Source organism: Rhamphochromis longiceps, linkage group LG10, assembly GCF_057381845.1.
Source record: "Rhamphochromis longiceps isolate RC_006_pf linkage group LG10, R_longiceps_female_GT1.1, whole genome shotgun sequence".
In the NCBI taxonomy this organism is placed as follows: Eukaryota; Metazoa; Chordata; class Actinopteri; order Cichliformes; family Cichlidae; genus Rhamphochromis; species Rhamphochromis longiceps.
In genome coordinates, this window is record NC_140566.1 from 32015833 (window position 1) to 32038622 (window position 22790).

A 22790-nucleotide genomic window follows, 5' to 3' on the forward strand; every position below is an offset into this window, starting at 1 on the left:
ACCGGTATTACCATGAATGGTATGATATGGCCCAGCTTAATAGGAAGGACCTAGAAAACAGCCTTGACCCCAAGTATTACTACTGCAGATAGAAATAATATTCTTGGAATTATACTGAATGGGTTACAAATAAGATTTCTGCAGTATGCATTATGTTTCTTATTTTATTGTACTTTTACTGACCATACTGGCAAGAACAACCAACCAAATGCTCAGAAGTGAATTTAGGCAAGGCTCTCAGCAACAAGACTCTAGTCTTGTTAAGAAATGGCCGACAGGCCCAGTGAGATACATTTCTGAAATCCTGACTCACCACTATGAGAGAGAGTGTCTCCATTTCTCTCCCGGTCTGTTTATAATATACATACGCATGAGTGTCTTGGGATCACTTTCGGGCCTCCGCAGAAGCTGGCCGCCACGTTTACTTCTGAGCAGCTCGGTATTTGTGCAACAGTCAACATTACTAGCAAACAAATGATTCAGTGGTTTGTGTTTGTGCATGGAAAGGAGCAGGGGAGGACAGAACAGCAGAAATAGTTCACCTAAAGTTCAGTTATCTGTAGCAAGCCACACAGACTGTGCGTATGTACACGAACGCAGGTGTTTTCTCCTCAGTAGTGATGAGCGTGTGTGCGCTGTGTACCTTTGTCGCTGAAGTCGTCGACCAGGATGATCTCGGCTATGAGCTGTGGGGGAGAGCGATTCAGCACGCTGTGAACCGTCCTGAGCAGCGACGACCAGCCCTCGTTGTGGAACGGGATGATGATTGTGGTGTTGGGCAGCTTCTCTGCATACAGCTTGTGTTTACAGCTACACAAACACATGGAAGACACAAATAAGAGGGGAAATAGACAAAAGGGAAATATGTAATAATATATTTTTAGCCAGTGTGAAGTATCTCATTAACTACTGGACAAAGTTTGATGACTTCGATGCCCAATTACTGTTAGTAATACTAACAACCACGAACAATCTCGACACACACTTCTTTCTAGGAAAAATCAATCCAAAGCTCAGTGGTATTCTGAAATCGGTTGTTGCTACTGCGGTTCCCGCCTTCTGCTTTCTGTGTAGTACATGCAAAGGGGTGGGGGGCGGGGGATCCTAGAAGGGAACCTTGCCACCAAGTAAACACTGGATGGTACCAGTAATGACAAACCAATCCAATGCTCAGTAGTACTCTGAAATCTCATCTAGAAAATGACAGACAATAGTGAAAAATAGCTATAATTCAAGGCGTGATAACAAAGGCCTCCAACTCCATAAAGGATTATAGGCCTTTTCGTTTGGCCCCAACAGAAATGTAATTTTGGATTGCTCCCTGGAATTGGTCACTATTGGTCTGTTCTGATCAAAGTTGTCCCTATTACAGTATTCACATGGGTAATACATCTACAGGAGATAAATCTTGGAACAAGTGGTTGATGAGCAACGACTGTGTTGGTGTGACCAGTAATGGCCTGCATTTTCCATCCACTTTGTGCCAAAACACTATGGTAGATACACACCATAGTTCAGTTTGTTAAAGCAGAACACTGCATTGACAGTCTGAACATCAAGTTTCACAGCAAAACCCTGTGAACGCTGGAAAAACAAACACGTTACTGGTCACCTGACCGTTGCTTTCAAGCTTGGATGCTGCGAGCTGAAAACTGTTGTTTGGTCTCTGGATTGGAGTTTGAGATCCAGCTCTCATCACCAGTGAAGGTCCTTGACTTGAAAAGGCCAGCTTAAAACAGATTAACAGTTTAAATACTTTCTGTGTACAAGTGCAAGTTTGAAGCACACAATGACATGACCTATGAGCACTGATTGGCCAAATTTAAATCAGGGACAGTTTTTGACTTTTGTGAAGACGACATTTTCAGATGTCTTATTCTGTTGAGCTACAGTCTAACATTCAAGGACATTCAATGAGCTGTTGTGTTACAAGAAGAGGAAGAAATCTTTATTTTTAGAAGTTAGGAGGAAGATTTGCACATTTTTCCTAATAATCTTTTAATATTTTTAATGACCAAAAAAGTTGCAAAAATAGCTTTATTCCTTTTCAACCTGCTCGATGAAGTGTAACCTAAATAAATTGCAGATGGACTGGAGATATACAGTGGGGCAAAAAAGTATTTAGTCAGCCACCGATTGTGCAAGTTCCCCCACTTAAAATGATGACAGAGGTCAGTAATTTGCACCAGAGGTACACTTCAACTGTGAGAGACAGAATGTGAAAAAAAAAAAATCCATGAATTCACATGGTAGGATTTGTAAAGAATTTATTCGTAAATTAGGGTGGAAAATAAGTATTTGGTCACCTCAAACAAGGAAAATCTCTGGCTCTCACAGACCTGTAACGTCTTCTGTGAGAAGCTTTTCTGTCCCCCACTCGTTACCTGTATGAATGGCACCTGTTTGAACTCATCATCTGTATAAAAGACACCTGTCCACAGCCTCAAACAGTCAGACTCCAAACTCCGCCATGGCCAAGACCAAAGAGCTTTCGAAGGACACCAGGAAAAGTATTGTAGACCTGCACCAGACTGGGAAGAGTGAATCTACAATAGGCAAGCAGCTTGGTGTGAAAAAATCAACTGTGGGCGCAATCATCAGAAAATGGAAGACATACAAGACCACTGATAATCTCCCTCAATCTGAGGCTCCACGCAAGATCTCATCCCGTGGGGTCAAAATGATCATGAGAACGGTGAGCAAAGATCCCAGAACCACACGGGGGGACCTGGTGAATGACCTGCAGAGAGCTGGGACCAAAGTAACAAAGGTCACCATCAGTAACACACTACAACGGCAGGGAATCAAATCCCGCAGTGCCAGACGTGTTCCGCTGCTGAAGCCAGTGCATGTCCAGGCCCGTCTGAAGTTTGCCAGAGAGCACATGGATGATACAGCAGAGGATTGGGAGAATGTCATGTCGTTTGACCTCTGTTATTGCCAACAAAGGTTATGTTACAAAGTATTGAGTTGTATTTTTGTTATTGACCAAATACTTATTTTCCACCCTGATTTACGAATAAATTCTTTACAAATCCTACCATGTGGATTCATGGATTTTTTTTTTCACATTCTGTCTCTCACAGTTGAAGTGTACCTCTGGTGCAAATTACTGACCTCTGTCATCATTTTAGGTGGGGGAACTTGCACAATCGGTGGCTGACTAAATACTTTTTTGCCCCACTGTATAATGTAGCATACTAGCGTACTATAGTATTGTGTTAGCAACAGGCATGCCCACACTCATTAGTTCAGTGGCAAGCATTGTAAAATGTTTTATTCTTTTACCTTTAACTCTGCAAGTTCATCGGATTTTCTATACAACCTTTTCTTTGGGTACATTGTACATGTAAGCCCTTCTCTTTGTAACAAAGGTTCATAGAGCCTCATCATCATGTCTGTTTGGCCTTTACCAAAATGCAGTTACCACATAGTTAGAATAATCCTCCATGTGTTTCTGTGCTGGGGTTATTATTTAAAATGCTAATGGAGAGCGTGGTAGAAATTCTTCTGGAACCTGTGGAGCTGCCCTTTACCTTGCTGTACTGCTGTGCGCCCTCTACCAGCCCAACCTGAACAATGAGCTGCTCTTTTAATAAGATCTAATGAAGCATACCACCTGCTGGCTTGCCCCTCTAGACATTTGTCTCTTCTTTCTCTCGCTCTCTGAAAGATCAAGAGGAGAATCTATCGCGGCAGTAATTAAGTCTCTCAAGGCCCGTGTGGCTGCCTGAAACCCATCCTCTGTGTCTCTCCATCATGTCATTCAGGTAGTGAGCGAGAGCGAAATGGATATACGAATCCTGTAGAGGTGCCCGGGCCTGATGTGAATAGATTTGGCACACAGCTGTCGGACACCCGTCACTCTGTTACTTTGACCAGTAAAACAGATACACCTGCTGGCCTCCCCCATCCCCGTTACCCCTGTGTGAAGTATCTGGGTAGGTTTTAATAATCGATTCATCGATTAAAAATCGATTCTGGCTTGGATAACGTGATATCGATTCATTAAAATCCTGAATCGATTTTTTTATATAAATGTATTTTGCCCAAAATTCCAGAATCTCAGGTGAAACGTCACAAAATTTTGACAACCACCAAACAGCTAAGACAGTAAATGAGAGCAGGTACACGGCTTCTGCACAAAGATGTAAACACAAAGCGCGGACCCGCCGACGGATCAGAATCATTGAGATGTCGCCTTTCTCACCTCACGGCACGGACACGGTCGGGGCTGAAAGACGACAGCTCGCCGATTCTGATGTTTCGGCGGGTCTGCGCTTTGTGTTTACGTCCTTTTTGCACTGATTCTAAAGCTGTTAGTTTGATCTCTCTCCAAACAATATTGATCCAAACTACGCTTCACATAAACATCATCATGGACTCCCTCTTACTTTTGCTGTTTTGCTTCCACCACGATAAAAAAAAAAAAAAAAAAAAAAAAAATCACACTTCATGCACAGCTCTCTCTCTCTCTCTCTCTCTCTCTCTCTCTCTGTACTTCAAGAACAGTTTCCCATCTATCCCCGAAATCTGTTTTCTGCATTATTTGCTTGCTTGTTACGCACAAGTCTACCGTTGTTTACAGCGCTGTCGGCCGATGTTTTTTTTTTTTCCCCTTTACTCACTTCCGAAAAGAAACTTTTTTAAATTATGCAAAATGCTTAGCCGTGTCTCTAATAAAACCGCTGTAACTTCAGAGGTTGTTCATAAGTTGATTAATGGTTTTCTTTCGTTTTTGATGTACTGCGGAATATTTTTATAAAATCCCAGGAAAATCACCTTCATGTTTTTCTGTGTTTATCTTCAGCTACTTTGACACAAAGGCATCTGCTGTGATGCTCACACCTTTGATAAAGTCTGGAAAGTGTCAGCTTCCTTTTTATAGATACAAAAATATGTAAATGTACTGATCTGAATTATAATATTTCTGACTGTGTGAGGAAAAATTTCCCAGATTCAAATCAAATCGATTCAGGACCTTGTGAATCGGAATAGAATCGATTCTAGAAATCAGTGACGATACCCAGCCCTACATCTGGGTCCTCATGCTAGTTTCCCACAAGCCCAAGTGGCCTAGACAATAAAAATGTTCAGTCTTCAACAGAACTCTGTTGAGTCAGATTTTAACCATCGCCCGTTGGTGGTTCTGGCTGAGCAAAGATCCAGTTATGAACTCAAAGCTGTCATATATAATGAAAAACCTCTTCTAAAATAATGGTTGTGAAAGACATGTCCAAAATGTTGAACCAGAAAAAAGGCAAGAACAAGAACTCCAAGTTTTTCTATTAAGTTATCATTGTGCCAGCACCTGTACCTTTACTGAATAAAGACTTTCCCTCAGCTCACTTTAGCAGAATCATTATGTTCTGAACCATTGCCAAATTATTTTAGCATATTCAGAAAGCTCCCTTGATGCAATCAGGATAAAAATAACACCAAAGACCTAAAGACGAATTTAAAGTAATCCCTGTGTCTATGTACAACAGCTCAACCTTTAAAATCATCCTACCATTAGCAGGCCGGGCACACCTGAAGCTCTCGACTGGAAATTTCTCACTTATCTGCTTTTTCTGACATTTGATTCCACGCTTGCTTCACGATACTGCTGCCTGTGAGTTTGCAAAGTTTGAACTCTATTCCCTTGACAGCTATAACAAGCAAAGAGTTCTCTGTCCAATATAAACTTGATAAAGTGTGCCACCGTGATGCCGTACTGGTGGAAACTGGCTCTGTGATGGAAAATGCGTCATAAAGGTCACAGGATGTGGAAACTTTATAAATCTGAAGAAAAGGGGGGGGGGGGGGGGGGGGGGGGGAATCACAAAGAACATAAATGCTGTCCTGGAGGGACCTTGCGAGGGAAAGCATTTAAAACTGCTTCCCACAAGAAAGTGACAGCAGGGTCAGAGAACAGCCCTGTCAGGTAGAGGGAAAGAGCTCAAGGCTGATCTGTGACGAATCGGGTCACCAGATCCAAAGCTGTTAAGCAGATGATATTTATAATGTTGCCGTTGAGTTTATTTTCAGTATTTTGTTCTTAAATGAGTCAGAGGAGAAGCTGGAAAGAACCCAGCACTCTGTACTGCAAACACGGGCCCATATGGCTCACCGTGCTTCTACAGCATCTGTCTTTGAATACTTTGAATACTAGAAAATGCTCAGCTTAATGTGCACCTCGTCATCGCATCAAGTCCACGACACCGGGGCAGTAAACAAAGAAGCAAACATCTTGTCTCATCTTATTCATGAAGAGTAAAGCCAAGTAGTAGTTAAGTTAAGTGCTAGCTGTTGCACTTGTTGTTTGTTCATGTTATTCTTCAACTGGTCTTTTCTAGTTTTAGGCATAAATTCTAGAACAAAAGCGTGCTGGGTCCGACTCCCAATTCTGGTCCCCAGCATGGTTTGTTTTTTTCTGCTAATCAGTGCTGCAAAACAGCTTAATATTCTACAATGTCATTGTCCAAACTGAAGCACAGACTTTTTGGATGGACTGTACCACACAGCAGTTTTTATTTGTCAGATATTAAATGCGTTACATAAGGCAACAGCATTAAAAAAAAAAAAAAAAAAAAAAAAAAAAAAACAAGGCCCAGTCAGTGAGCTGAAGTGAGGCCTAGTGGACTGCTAGCAGCCTACTTCGCACGAATATGTCACTCAAAACAGGTAAAACCTTTAATAATGAACAGGCCTCGATAAAATTTAAAAAGATGCGTTATAAAAATCATAACTCCTATAAAGATGTTATGAAGATGTTGAACTAGCAACCGAGATATAACCGCCTTTTGTACCAGGCTAGTAAGGCATTCATTTCTGCTACAAAGCTGCGGCATTTTCCATGGATGTTTACGGGAATAGACCTGCTTTTGAAGAGAGCCTCAAGTGGCCATTTCAGGAATTGCAGAATTTGGCTTTATTAGAAGTTTGAGCAAAGCTTTGCCTTTGGGATCATCTTCCATCTCGGAGTAATCAAACAAAGATGACAGAATTGATTAAAATGACCTCCAATCAATGAAGTTAACACATTACACTTCTTGCTCATAAAATCTGCCTTCTGAATGCTTCTACAAATGAACCCCTCCTTTAACTAGAAACATGAGAACTGATGGGTGGCGTTTGCTATGCACATTCATGTTCCCACAGAACAAAATTGTTTTCACACCATTTTTATTCCACGAGCTTTCTGCAGACTCCAACAGTAAAGCCAGACATTTATTTAAACTCCAAAGGAGATAATCCCATTGGACTCTAATGGCCTCTTGGCCACAGATTAGCAAAATCATCAATATGTTATTAATTCCATCCAGTTCAATAACCATGGCAGGAAATGGGGGTCATAAAGGGTTTTTGAGTTTGTCTCGTTTATTAAGCTTCCCTGTTGCTTCACTGTGACCAATCAAAAAGAGCCAGACTTTCCACTTTCTCCATCCTCTGCACTCATTCTCCTCCCAAGAAAATCCTGGTTGAAAAATATTCGCAGCCCCACAGCAGCCAGACGGAAAGCTGCTCCCGTACAACGTGGCACACATGTTCTGTCACTTCCTAACACCTTGCACACAGGGGGACATCAATGACACTGTTAATTACTATCAAGAACATGGTTTACAAGTACATGGGCGACACATGGTGCATTATCAACTTCTGTGTGTAAAGCCAACTCTCTCCTGTTAATAGGCTGGTCAGGTTGATAATCGGAGCAATTGTTCGAAACAGTGCTCGTCGTAATGAGTTGGACCAAAGCCAGCCTGGATAATAAAGGTGCAAACATTACCAAGTAGGTTTTGGTTAGGGCAGAATTGTCCTGGTGTCTAATAATGGCTTTCTGCTTTACATTGAAATCGGTATTTGCTTCACTTTGGACATTTTGCATTTTTTCCTCTAGAAATCACTAAACTCTTTCAAGCCTCCATAGCAGATTTTGACCACACGCTAAACCCAAATGCACCTACTCTTTAAGTTCAATAAGTAGTGTTAATGTATTCAGAAATTAAATTAATTTAAGCTTCTTGAGTTTCTGTGACAATTTTCTCAGTTTTGACTACTTTTATCATGTCTGCACGTGTCAGGAGAGTTGGATGATGCCTGTATGGAACCTGTGGATTGCTGGGTTGATGAATACGTCCATTTCAGCACAGATACAGTTAAGCTCTGGTCATTGTAAAATGAAAATAACGTGAACATAATGCAGTTGTTGGTGATTGTCAAACATCAAACTTGTGGATCTAAGTGAACATTTGTCACTTAATCAAAAGATTTCAATTTGTTAAAAATTGTTATGTTTAAAAATAAATTAGACTAAAGAGACTTTTTAAACAGTGCATTAAAAGAAGGATATTTAACCATTTGGATTTTGAAGTTGCTAAATAGCATAATATTTATATATACACTATACACTACTATACAATGTAGTGTAAAGTGCTTTGGGGTCCTTAGGGACTGAGTAAAGCGCTATACAAATACAGGCCATTTACCATATACTGCAGAAAAAGTACCCATTCCAAACTCATTAAACTTTCACTCTGGTTAAACAGCTTTACAACATTTTTCCTCTTTTATTGCTGTGGAATTTCATCAGGTCTGAACTTTAGAGTCGATTCTTCTTTGTTCAAGTAACACAACCAGTCAGATGACGTTACGGACGGACATATCAAGGCTCTTTTTGGACATTCAAACTAAACCAAATGTAGTGTTTAAGCCTAAAGTTGTCTTCAGACACAGTTAATCATTGGTAGGAATTTGACCTCCTTATCTGACCCAAACAGCGAATGTACCAACTATATGCTAGCTCTAAGCCAGAGGTGTCACACTTATTTTAGTTCATGGGCCACATACAGCCCGAATCGATCCCTGAGGTAGTAAAACCAAACATCAAAAGGAAGGAAGAAAAGAACAGAATAAAATGCCCTCTCTAAAGAACTACAAGTGCATCCTACAAATATGAAGAACAGCCTGATGTCTCAGTAAAATAAATGTAATTGCATCATAATGTCTCCACATTAATTACATTTACTTTCCTTACAACTGCATACCAGTTTAGTGGTTATTTGTATCCCTCTAATGTCAATCAGCAGTATCCTTCACTCTCATCAGTAGTTGCTTGAATCACTCTGCCGAAGCTTAAAGTAGGTCCAAAGTTAAGTTAAGTTGTTTTTTGTTTCTTTTGGTTCTATGGCCTGTGGTCACCACATTGCTGCCAGCTTCCTGTGAGGATGTGTGGACTTTCCATACATTTTCACTCCTGTATAGTCTTACTGTCTGAACATAGCCATGCTGGTAACAGCAATGCATTTCATTTTAAAATATATTTCACTGCAAGTTTCACTGTTTTTTCTTTCAAGCCAAAAGCCAGCCTGCTGGCTACTCCCAAGGCCTCATGTTTGACATCCGTACTCTCAGCTAAACAGCAATGAACACATTGATTGTGTTTGTGCGAGTATGCCTGTGTTCTGTTCTGTAAAGCACTGTAATACACAGTTTTATGCTTAAACCTAAACATTATGAACGCCTTTCCCGTCCTTTTCAAGGCAAAAAAAAAAAAAAAAGAAACATTTCCACTGACCTTCACTATTAATTAGTGTAAATCAGCATCTTGTTGAGCAGAAAGCTTATCTGAATCACTGATTTCAAATATTAGCCTTGCACAACATGTATCTTACACAAAGAGCTGAGAACCAGCAGGTTTTCAATCCAGCTAAAGGACTGCAGCAGGTGATTCATTTTTTTCCTCTCCGGTTGACGGAATGCCAATCTGTAAAATAACCTGCTGCAGTCTTTGGCTGGAATGAAAACCTGCAGACCCTTGGTCCTGTGTGGCCCATTTTTGCCTCTATGATGAAAATGCTCACACCAACAGAGATGTATTTTTTGTAGAAAATGGCAGTTTTGCCTGAGGCTACTGGCCACTTCGCTAGAAATTTTAAGAAGTGTTTTCTCTTTTTCTTTTCATCTGGTGCCCACCTCACACTCAATAGAAATGACTGATATGGCAGATTGAGATGTGATAAAAATCCCCAACATAAGCCTGTTGGAACAGCACTGAACAACACTCAGTTATTCACTGACTCATGAAGTCTACCTCTGTAAAAACTCTACTGCTAATCAAATGGCAGCTCGTGTAGTAAAACTTTGAGTGTTTTACTACGCAGGCCAGTAATGTGCAGTCTCATATACAGAGTGACGCTAGAGACTCTGCAGATTTATCTTTAAACATGTGAAGAAGCCTTGGATGAACCGGGATGTTCGTCTCCTCCTGAAGGCCCGCAACACCGCCTTTAGGTCAGGAGATGCACACGCCTACAGCACAGCCAGGGCTAATCTAAAGAAGGGCATCAAAAAAGCCAAACACCATTACAAAAAGAAGGTAGAAGAACACTTCTCCAACTCCAACCCCCGACGCATGTGGCAAGGACTCCAGACCATTACAGACTACAGGACCACCAAACCCTCCCCCGCATCCTCTGATGTCTCCTTCCTCAACGAGCTCAACAACTTTTATGCTCGTTTTGAGCGAGGGAACCCCACAACCACAACCAAAGCAGACATGACGCCAGACCACCAACCTCTGACTCTCTCCCCCACCGATGTAGGAGCGGTGCTGAGCAGGATCAATGTCCACAAGGCTGCAGGTCCCGATGGCATCCCCGGGCGTGTTCTCAGAGCGTGTTCTGGGGAGCTTGCAGGAGTGCTCACAGACATATTCAATCTGTCCTTGGCCCACGCTGTGGTACCGGCCTGCTTCAAATCCACCTCCATCGTCCCGATACCCAAAAACTCCAACCCATCTTGCCTCAATGACTACCGCCCAGTAGCACTCACCCCCATCATCACTAAGTGCTTAGAGCAGCTGGTCCTAGCACACTTCAAATCCTGTCTCCCCCCCACCCTGGACCCCCACCAATTCGCATACCGCCAGAACAGGAGCACAGAGGATGCAGTCTCCATCGCACTGCACTCTGTCCTCTCACACCTGGACAACAACAACACCTACGCCAGAATGCTGTTTATAGACTTCAGTTCAGCATTCAATACAATCCACCCCTCACAACTCATCAAGAAACTGACAGACCTGGGTATCAGTTCCCTCATCTGCAAATGGTTACTGGACTTCCTGACCAACCGCCCCCAACATGTCCAGCTGGATAACCACTGCTCATCTACCATCACAATGAACACCGGGGTACCACAAGGCTGTGTGATGAGCCCTTTCCTCTACTCCCTCTTCACCCACGACTGCACACCTGCTGATGGTTCCAACACCATCATTAAGTTTGCAGATGACACCACGGTGATTGGCCTCATCAGTGACAACGATGAGGCCGCCTACAGGGAGGAGGTGGATCGTCTGGCTGAGTGGTGCGACACAAACAACCTGCTGCTTAACACCGAGAAGACCAAGGAGCTCATCGTGGACTACAGGAGGAATGCTGACCCACATCCACCCATCCACATTAAGGGGACGGCTGTGGAGCGTGTGAGCAGCTTCAAGTTCCTGGGAGTCCACATCTCCGAGGATCTCACCTGGACGACCAACTGCTCCAAGCTGGTCAAGAAGGCTCACCAGCGCCTCTTCTTCTTGAGGACTCTGAGGAAGAACCACCTGTCCTCAGACATCCTGGTGAACTTCTATCGTTGCACCATCGAGAGCATCCTGACCAACTGTATAACAGTCTGGTACGGGAACTGCTCTGCCTCGGACCGGAAGGCGTTGCAGAGGGTCGTGAAAACTGCCCAGCGCATCGCCGGAGCACCACTTCCTGCCATAAAAGACATCTACAGGAAGCGGTGTCTGAAAAGGGCTGGGAAAATCATCAAAGACCCCAGTCACCCATCACATGGACTCTTCACCCTCCTGCCCTCTGGGAGGCGCCACAGGAGCCTCCGGACTAAGACCACCAGGTACCGGAACAGCTTCTTCCCCACAGCTGTCAGACTCCTGAACTCTGCCTCCTGACATCTGACCCACGTTAACATATGGACTGAACATACACACACCCACAATGGACAACTGTACCCTCAAACACACAATAATAACATGGAGTGAACCACCACTCACAACCACTAGCACTTTATATAGCCTCTGTAGAAACTATCTACACCCTCACTTATCTTAACTGCACTACTGTATAGCTCTGTGTAAATAATCATTCTGTACATTCGATAATCTTTAATTCTACAACTGTTTACAACTTCCATAGTTCACATTTCTGTATAGCTGTATATCCCAGATTCTGTAAAGTTATTTATTTCATATTCTGTATAGTTTTTCATATTTATATCCTGTTCATAGCCTGTACATAGCTTGTACTCACTACAGCCTGTACATACTTCTAGTTATAGCATATTCACAACATACTTCATACCGTGTACATTATAACATACCATAATAGACCCATTTCTGTAATATACTTACATATCTATACTATTGCTAATATATATTGTAATATATCTATATCACTAAAGCACTTCTGGATGGATGCAAACTGCATTTCGTTGCCCTGTACCTGTGCATGTGCAATGACAATAAAGTTGAATTCTATTCTATAAGACTATAAAGTGACAAGTTTTTTGGTGTTCTACCGAAAACACACATAACTCACTTTGGATGGCGGATGTCAGGAACAGAGCGGTTCAGGGAGATGCGGTCGCTGACGTAAATGTTGAAGCCGTTTTCTCTGTAGGCTTGATCGACCCGGTCAGCATCAGTCAGGGGGAACGGCTTCCCCTGTTCACCGTTACCTACAAATGAACAACATTTCATCACAAAAACTTCAATCTATACAGACCAAAAGGGAGCAAGCAAATCTCACACGTCATTCTCTTCACAGAAATTCAACAAGAGGGGAGAAATTAAACAGTAAGTGAATTTAGGCTTTTAGTGACTGCATCACTACAGGAAGAGAGGCGTGCACGAGATAAAGAAAAGAACTTAACGAACTAGAATTACAGAATTATAACTGGAATTAAAATTATATTCACTGTAATACAAATTTACTCAAATGAATGCTGTGTTTTATTTAAGAACACTTCAAATTAGCAATTGAGTCCATGACCTCATCAGGAAATGTTTTCTCACACACACACACACACACACACACACACACACACACACACCCCTCCCTTTTGGACCCACAGGAGTCGCCCCCTTCTCATGCTTAGAAAGCTCCACCTTTTAGACCTAGAAGCTGCATCCATCCTAGAACACTCTCCACACCCACTTGTTAACTATAGCTGAAGTCAAAACTAATCTAAAATATATTAGTTTGTCTCTGGATATATAAATCGGAGATTAATGTTTGAGAACAAAACGACAAAAGAAAAAGCCACACAGGATAATATTACATCACCATATTTTGGGGATTCATTAAAAGAAGAAGTATGGTCCTGTGGAGAACAAAAAACAACTCTAATCATCTACAGACATGCATGTTTCATTAAGCAGAAATTACCCACGTTTCCCTCCAAAAGGAAAGAAGAGTGGAAAATAACTTTTAGCCTTTAACGGCTCATTTCAGGAGATAAACCCATTTGGACTAATTTACACTCCGTGTGTAAAAGCTGTTTTCCCTGAACAGAAAATTAAACCCAATCAGTGATGATTGTAGAAGATATAAACAGTATTTATGGCACCAGTAATGTATCCAAAGCACAGATTTACACCCTTGCTGGATACCAGGAGAGCAACGCTCTGGATGTGTGTGTGTGTGTGTGTGTGTGCAAATCCAAAAGCATCTTTCTTCATTAAGTTTCATATTTTCAGGAGTTGTAAAAAGAGATTTTGACAAACCAGATCGAGATCCGTCTCTTTTGATTGCTTCATAGTCATGCCAGTCTTTTCGCCGCACACCGTTGCGTCCCAGCTGAGCGCCCTTCCCCGCACGATTCACTCCCTGATGGAAAAAACAGAATTGGACAGAGGGATGGTTATGAGCACCGTCATACACACAGACACATCTGCATTTGCTCTGCTCTGATGGCTGGATTAACCAGTGAACAGTATATTGGCTGCCATGTGGACATACAGCACACATTTCCACAGATGTTCATATTTTGTACTCCAGTGTGTCTTACAACTGTACGGCAAAAGGATATTTTAAGTAGGGAAGAGCTTCCAGAACTTCCTGATTTATAACAATCATTCACAACATGTTCAACCAATTTCAGCTTGAAGCTATTAAGCAAGCAATGTAAGAGAACTTCTAGCTTCAGTCACAACCAGCTGCTTCTTATGCACGCTTGCAAGTTGGTATCTTGGTTTAACTTTGCTCCTCAAGTTCCTCCTATTTTAGTAATTCTTTGGAAATAAGTGCCACATCGTAGACTGTGTATCAATGAAGTAAATGCTTAGGTGAAACGCATTAACTGACCCAGTAAGTAGTAGGACATGCCGAAAACACTTCACCAAGGAGGTATCCAGGTGGCACCCAGGCCAGACACGCAAACCACATCAAATGGTTGCTGGCAGCCCAAAAGAAGTGGTTCTTTTCTGGGCCAAGCTTGTAATGCTGTGTAAATAACTAAATCACTCAGACAAAACCTCCACATCAGGATTGGTACAAGAAGGTGAATATGAAAAAAAAGTGGAAGCAAAAAACAAAAACAGAAACAAAAGAAATACAGAGTGATCCCATCTTTTCAAACTATTGCAGCACCTCCACCTGTAGAATCGCTGAGCTTCTGGACTGATATATATAAAAGAGACATGACTGTCGACTCATCTCTTCATTTCAGTAAAAGTCAGTTGAAACGTGCACGATCAGCAAAAATGGCGGCTTGCGACAGGGGATGTGATGTAAATTTGGCGTCAGCTTTCTCGTAAGGTGCCGTTTGCCCGGCACTAGGCGGCAGGCATGGGGAGGCCCTTAGATGAATGTGGTAACAAGGATGAGCAGAGTTGTGACTGACTAACAGAAGAATAGCACGTCTCTAAAACATCTGCTAATCCAGTGATTGGGGATCAATTTGGATGTGCACCAAAAATAACGTTTGCCAGCGGTTAGTAATGTGGAAGTGCAGTGAAAATTGGAGATTGATTGAAGAGTAAAAACGGCAAAGTCACATAATCATTGATTGTCCAGTTGACTGAAGCTGAATCTCAAGTGCTAGACATTTCTGTTCCAAACCAGCGCACAACCTCCCACGCCAAACCTGCAAAGGCTCAGCCACCTCGCACACAGAAATGGTCAGGAGGATGGTAAAAGACACCTTTTTTGTTGTTAATGAGATAAAATGTGAAAAACCAACATAAGTCGTTTACACAACAGAGCAGCACACTCAGTCTTTTTTACCTCACCCCGTCAGTATCTGTGTCAGCTAAGAGATTTCTCCAGAGCATCAGCTCTCACTATCTAACAATGCTCTGCTGAGAGTTCATCCACAGAAAATGTACTCTTCTATTTCATGCTTGACAACCCTGTGAGGAGAATATCAATGCCCACACACACACACACACACACACACACACACACACACACACACACACACACACACACACACACACACAAAGGTGGAGGCTGTTTCTTCTTGCACTTAGTCATTCTACACGCCGAGTGACTTTCAGTGACTCTGCATTGTGAATTACAGGATCACAGCACAATGGAGAAATAATTAGCTCGATGGGAGGAGGCAATTAGTGAAACACTTTAAATACAAATGGCACCACTGACTGCATGAAATACTATGAATTATTAAACAGACTGCTGGCTTAGAGGAATACGACCCTGAATAACAAACTAATGGACAGTATATAACCACAAAGATTTCGTTTTAGGTTAATCTTTTTGATTAAGCCTTCAGACTCAGGCACAGACTCCCCCCCCACCCCCACCCCTTTGACCCAGAGATCATTTTGACAATTTAAGGGTTATGTTAGGTTTAGATTTTTGTCAAGTTAATATATGCATTACTCAGTAGGGCTGGGCCATATTATACCGTTCACGGTAATACCGGTATAATGTTAGGCAACGATAGGAAAATGAAATATCGCGATAGAATGGGAGTAAAACGCGCATGCGCAGTGCCTTTGTTTTCATACGCACATGGCCGATTGTTGAGTGAAACAGATGAACCAGAATTGGTTTGTAAAAATGGTGCAACTTCCGTGATGTGGAACTGGTTTGGTGTTTGTCCGTCAGATACACGACAAAGCACATTTTTTTGCAGAACATGCAAGCGGCCGTTGTTATTGTCATATTTGTCGGACTAAGATGCTCTTAAATCTGGGAGTAATCTGGGTCCTAAACTCCGTATGCTTCAGGTCAAACAACACTGCAGCATCACTTAGAGTTAAAAACTGTCTAAATTCTTTCATCTTTAATAAAACGATCAGCATTGCTGCTTTACCAGGTGTAACTATAAAGTTTAACTTCCAGGCATCCATGAAAACAAAAGTTATTACATTTAACGGAGTTAGAAGTTAGCAGGAAGCTAGCGGAAGTTAGCTCGCTAGTTTCGCTAGTTACCTAAGCATGATATTGCATGTTCTGACTGAGAGATTTCTGAAAAAAAATCAAACGTACAGCTCTGCTATCACTTCCAACATAAATGAAGACAGGAAACTAAACAGCAGTGACGTTTGTAGGGTTACTGAAGTTGGGCTAGCTGGTATATAATGATGTGCTACGTGATCGCTAGCGACACAGCTATGTTAGCATAACATAAACAGTGAAGCTGGAGGACGAACACTAACACTTTTCCACTTATAAAAGTTAACGTGAAGGTTCTTCATGGTTAGAGACAAATGCAATCGCATGGCAGGATGCTGTAAACGGACCAAACTTCAGTCAGGAGAACAACTGAGATAATCCATCCACAATACGAGGTTAGTCATTAATATACTGCAGCAACATGGAAATAGAGCAGCTGCCAGAGAATTCAACATTAATGAATCAATGGTACAGAAGTGGAGGAAGCAAGAAGAATGAGTTTAATAAAGTTTGATTTATCTGACTGCTTTGTTTCACTTAATGTGCCTTATAATCCCGTGCACCTTATGGTCCGAAAAATGCATACTGCACACTGCAGTTTAATGTTGCAAAGCACCTCTTTTTAACTTCAGTGGATATTATACATGGTTATGCTCAGGATATGTCAGCCCATTTCTACTGGAAATGCCTTTTGGTTAAACTTTCAGCAAGGAATTTGCATTTGCACTGTTACATTTTTATAAAGCTTTAATGTACATAAAAACCAGCTTCTTGTTTAAGTGAAAATAAATGGAAGGTTGTCTTTTTGCGCTAGTAATGTTGTGGAGTTGTATTTTGTCTCGCATCAATTATATCGTCGGTTATATCGTTATCGCAAATTTTCAAATATATATCGTGATAAATATTTTTGGCCATATCGCCCTGCTCTATTACTCAGTATGACCTTGTATGGGAAATTTTCTGCTCCATCTGGGGGCAAAACATTCCCACAAGCTTAACAACGCGTTTCTGGTGTAACAAATATGACGGTTGAAGATGACCAAATCTGACAAAAGAGGAATTTATAGTTACACATCCAGGGGCCATGCTCTAGCTTGGGGCCATGAGTACTACAAAACAAGCAAACCATAGAAACTGGCTGGTAAACTTTGGGGTGGAAAACCTTGAACAGCATATTTATTGTCTTTTTGACCACTCAAATACCAGTTTTCCACCAACACCCTCCTCAAACTAAAAGAGATTCTATGCCAGTCTATCAGACAACAGTTACTGCCAAAATGCTGCCATTGGCGTGGTATCACAAAACTGGCACTAATGTCAGAGGCAATATTTGTATGCAACACTGCGATAAACTGATCCTCATCGACTGTGACATACAGACTGAAGAAAGTGGATATCAAACCACCAGCTAACCCTGTAATGCTTATGTTTTATCAGTTAATTAGTTAACCAAGTAAATAACCTGCCATGCTTCTCACACACCACACGAAGCTCAAAAACCAGCAATCCCCGAGTTGGGAGGCCTTATACTTAGGCAACTGGGGCTGCCTGAAATACAGGAACTACTACTATATCCTCTTTTGATACGTAGCATGGCTGCATAGTTTAATGGTTCACACATTTGGCTAACAAGCAGAAAATCTGCGGTTCAGTCCCAGGATGAGAGAGAGAGAAATCCCTTTGGGGTTGCAGAAGGAAAGGTTTGATTTGATTTGGTAAATCAGACATGCGGAGTTGCCCGCTGTAACAACCCCTTGAGAATAACGGGGCAGCCAGTAATAGCTTCTGTTGATAAATGGCACCGCAAACATTCTCAGTGCCTGAATTAGACTTCCAATTTTAGTATGGTAAACTTGAATTGTACTTGAATACTCTGTAACTTTAATAGCTGTAATAACTGTACTGGACAGCTTTCGTACATTGATTAGAGCAGATTAAATTGTGTGAAGAAAACTGCATCAACTCACGATTCAATCTAAATTCTGACTTTTCCAATGAAGACTTGTGTGCTCCAAGACATCATCCCTTCATGAAGTACTCAACCTCTTAGGTCAACCGAAGAAAACCTTCAGCCCATTTGTAAGATGACTGACTAGACGGTGTGGATAAATGAAATAAGTTTTGTTTGTTTTTAAACTGATTCCGCTCCATTTACTCGTCCTTCCTTTCTTTCATGGTCTCCCTTTTCCGACCCCATGATCTCACTACTTCATTCCCTTTCTGTTGCAGACACCTTCAGTGTGTTGCATATGGATCTGACAAGCAGCAAGAGTCCATCTGTGCAAATTCATACTATAAAGGAACAGTACTGTGCCGCCCCATTTCCTCCTGATTAAAATTTCAGCGCACATCGCCACAATATTCCTCTGGGGTTTTTCCTGCTGCTCAACAAGACCTTGAAAAACAAGACAAGGAGAGGGGGGAAAGTTTTCAGCTAATGTGTGCACATGTTTAGTTTTGTGGACGCAGGACGTGGGCGGGTGGTTAAAGGAAAGAAAGTAATTGAAATAGACGGGAAAAGGATGGGCATGAAAACAACTGTCCACACGTGGGTAATGAAAGAGGAAAAGAAAAAGTAAAAGTCTGCAAAGTTTTAAGGTTTTGTGCTGTGGGTGGCAGGTTAAAACAACACAGTGACTAAAAGAGCTTCACACTAAAAGCAGCCTGCAAGTTTGTCACTGAAAAGCTAGAAATGTGAAGAACAACAGCAGTTAAAAGTGAACATCTCTACTAACTAATAAAGCTGATATCTAGATGCAAAAACCTTCACATCAGAGTCGCACTAAACTGTTAGGTTTGGTTAGAGTCAGGTAGAGGATATAAAAGAGTTCTCTCTACACAACAAGCAAACAGGATTAATTCAGCTCAAGGTGGCCATGGTTAACAGTGATGCCCACATGGTCTGGATGAGTAAAAGAAGGTAAGGAGGGCCACCAGAAAACCCCATAAACTGAGTGTATTCATTTAAAATCTACTTGTTTTTTCTTAGTTAACTGGATTGTGGCACAGCTAGGCATGGAGTATTACAGTTAAGTCATTCTTGTTGCTAAGGTTCATGGAGATGTCATTACTTCGGGAAAATAAAACAACTTGACCTGAATACTTCACTGCGTGTCATACCAACCAACTGGTTACTGCTGCTCCTTGCAAGGTTATATGCTGTGCTCATTATTCAGACTGGACTTAGAGGAAGAGAAACATTCTGAAACATACAAACTATCTGCAATTCTTACAAAAAAAATTTTTCCCCCCCCCCCTTCAAAAACACCAGTTATGTTTAAGGTTACAGTGACTGTTATAAGGATTTAGCCCTCACAGGATTAAGCAGGATTTCATTACATTTCACACATTTTCCTAAAGCTCTACAAGTAACCCCAGAGCTGATTTACAGTAGCAGACAAATTTTAATGAAGCCAAACTCAAATTCAATGGCACATGAAAGAATGCAGCATTGTCCAATCACACAAGCTTGTGGTAAATTACTTTTTGTAATGAGGGTGCCAAATTTGTGTAGTTTAATTTACAACTTTGCAATGGCAGGGATCGTGACCCAGGGTGTTGCATCTATGTCATTTATTTAGGTTGAACCTGAAACACTGCTCAAGGCTCAGCTACGAAAGACACAGGTTAGAGCTCCACGAAGGGTCTAGAGCAGGGGTGTCAAACTCATTTTAACTCATAGGCCACATAATAAGGGGTGGCTCAGGAGGTAGAGCAGGTGCATCCATCGGAGTATGAGTGTGTGTGAATGTACTTAGAAAGCACTGAGCGCTATATAAGAATCAGTCCATACTGACCACTTCGATCTTAAGTGGGCCAGACCAGTGAAACTCCCCTGTCTCTCAGTGTAAAGAAGTTACATTTAACTGCATTTTCTACGCGATAAAGAAAAAGCTGACAACTCTGAACTCAAATTGTAAGAAACTTCTGGTAGCTCGTTGCCCAGCCTGGTCAGGTTTTTTTTTTTCCCCCATTTTTCGTTTTTTGTTTTTTTAACTGTAGTCGTTTTTTTTTTTTTGTTTTTTTTTAAACAACTGACATTTCTATAGTAGAAAGTGAAAAACAAACGTTTCAATCTTTAGTTGTTTATTGCTTCATTACTTTGAGTAGTATGAATGGCCAAGGGAGGTTTTTAATCCGTAGGAAAAAAAAAACTGTAAAACTTATTAAAATACAGTTAAAAGTCCAAAATTTCTGCTTGCTTGTTTACGGCGAGTTAGATTATAAATGGCTTCAAGCACACAGTTGGGCCTGCGAACCTCATTTAGACACTCAGACACTGAGCTGTGACTCTGTGCTACATGCACACATTTCTGCATCTCTGCTCCCCAGAACATCTGCCCACCCCTTCCTTCTTTCTTTCTTGACCCCAGTCCATCTTTGCACGTGATTGGTTACAACATGTGCCCATCAAAATAAAGTCTCGCATTTGCCTGTATGGATTCTTAGCAGGGCTGAAGATTTGGCTCACACATACCGGCTGACGTGAAATTATTTCGTTTGCCGGGGCCACAAGTTTGACACCCGTAGTCTAGGGTGTAGTGCCTGGGTTTTCGATTCCAGGTATAGCACTATAGGTCCTACCTGACGAGTTCATACGGATGCACTGGCCCACTGTGGACAAGCGAGAGCAAACTTTTAATTCGTCAATCAATTAACCTATTTTCATCAGCTCTGGTGATGAGATTGGGTAGTAAAGAACGGTGTGTTGGATACAAGCATCCAGAATGAGTTTCTTTTGCCTTAGCGATAGATGTCCAGCCTCACCCTAAAATATAGCCCCTGCTCCTTTGCTTCAAACAGAAGTAGCTGGCAGACGACCGCAGGACAGACACAGAACTCCAAACTTCCGGGTCTACCCAGACAAACTACTGATACACTACTGTTCAGCGATTTAGGATGTGAAAAAGCTTAAAATTCAAGAACCCGATTTTGGTTTGAACACCTGCTAAATCTTTTGTATTTCATGTTTCGTAAGTACCTGAAGCAAGACTCTCCCAACAAAGCCAGCTGTGCTGCTTTAATGCATGGCTGATTTTGGTTTGAATAGCTGCTAAATCTGCTGAAGAAAATGTAAAACCGCTGATCAAAAGGCAGGCATGCAGCCAGAAGCAGCAAAGAGTTTGTCACAGAACACAAACCCTTTAACGACTTCATTCTTTTGTGAGGTTTTTTTGTTTTTTTTACTGAAGAAAATGTTTATAAATTAGTTTGTCTAGACCCTCTCAAGCATCAGTACATTTCATACAGTTTGTATAAAGTACTTTCATATTCTACCTTGTATATTTGTTAAACAATGTGAAACGACCACATTAAAATATTGTAATATAAATGATTACTTTTATTATGACCTTAGTACCTTTAAACCATCTTTTTGACAATAGTGAAAGTTAAATTTAGTTTCATCTCAGCCGGAGAATGAATATTCATGAGCAACACACAACGGGACCAGAGGCGGCTTGAAAGGGAACGGAAACTAAGGCGATACCAGACATGATCATCTGCGTCTCTGCGGTACTCCACAGCAGAGTATTGCCTCCCTCCTTTCTGCTAATCACCATCATCACAAAGCATCCACGCTGCCACAAACTCATTCCACTCTGGGCACTTTTCGGCTCCATCAATATTTAAGACTCAGCCCAAACACCCTGATAAGTCACTAAAAGAGTGACACCATGATCCTCACAGGGCACATTGTCTCCATGCAGCACTCTCATATTAACTGACAGGCCCCCAAAACGTCTTAAATGCAACGCAAACAGGAACAAATGCTCTAAAGGAAAGCAGAGGGAAGAGAAGAAGAAAAGCTGCGAGAGAGCTGAAAGCACAGGGATGTAACTCCTGTCACCTGGCACCATGAGCCCTCATTAAATTTAATGTAGCCTTTTAGTGGTCTATTTAACTGATGACAAAAGGCCACATGTCAGTCAGTGTTTGCACACAGACTCATAAAAGACAGACCGAGAGTATCAGGCAGCAAATGTGTGAGTATTTGCATAAGACATGGAGACAAAGCCGCGTTCCTTAATCTACCTAAAAATGTGATATCAGTCTGTCCAAATTGACGAATTTGTCTCCTTGGAGCGACACGCATTATTAAAAAGGTGTCTCCCTCTGAATACTGAGCTCTAGACTGCTCCCTGTATTCCTCCTCCCAAACATCAGACGGTTTACAGAGCTCTCGGCGCAGCCTCGGCCATCGTAGAACCGATCTGTTTTTGTTAAAGACAACTGAGCGTGAAGCTGAACCTGTAGATTACAGGTGCATCTACACTCCTACCCTCACCTGTGCCCATGGACTGTTGTTAGTGACAGGAAGAAGTCAATTGTAGATACATGTGGTAGAATTCTGATTCCTTTGAAGCATGC

At 41.7% G+C, this 22790-nt stretch overlaps 1 protein-coding gene and 1 long non-coding RNA gene across 2 annotated transcripts in view; one reads left to right on the forward strand and one right to left on the reverse strand.

The window, feature by feature from the left end:
- The window catches only part of LOC146661223 (uncharacterized), a 513791-nt gene that overhangs the window by 202514 nt on the left and 288487 nt on the right, over nucleotides 1-22790 (forward strand). The window lies entirely within an intron of this gene.
- LOC146661224 (polypeptide N-acetylgalactosaminyltransferase 10-like) overlaps nucleotides 1-22790 on the reverse strand; it is a 133145-nt gene that overhangs the window by 85456 nt on the left and 24899 nt on the right. Inside the window, exons 2-4 of the mRNA XM_085421321.1 lie at nucleotides 13784-13886; nucleotides 12597-12735; nucleotides 644-810 (exon numbers count right to left, since the gene is read on the reverse strand). Of these exons, the coding sequence (XP_085277447.1) occupies nucleotides 644-810; nucleotides 12597-12735; nucleotides 13784-13886 (409 nt within the window). The remainder of the gene's footprint in view (nucleotides 1-643; nucleotides 811-12596; nucleotides 12736-13783; nucleotides 13887-22790) is intronic.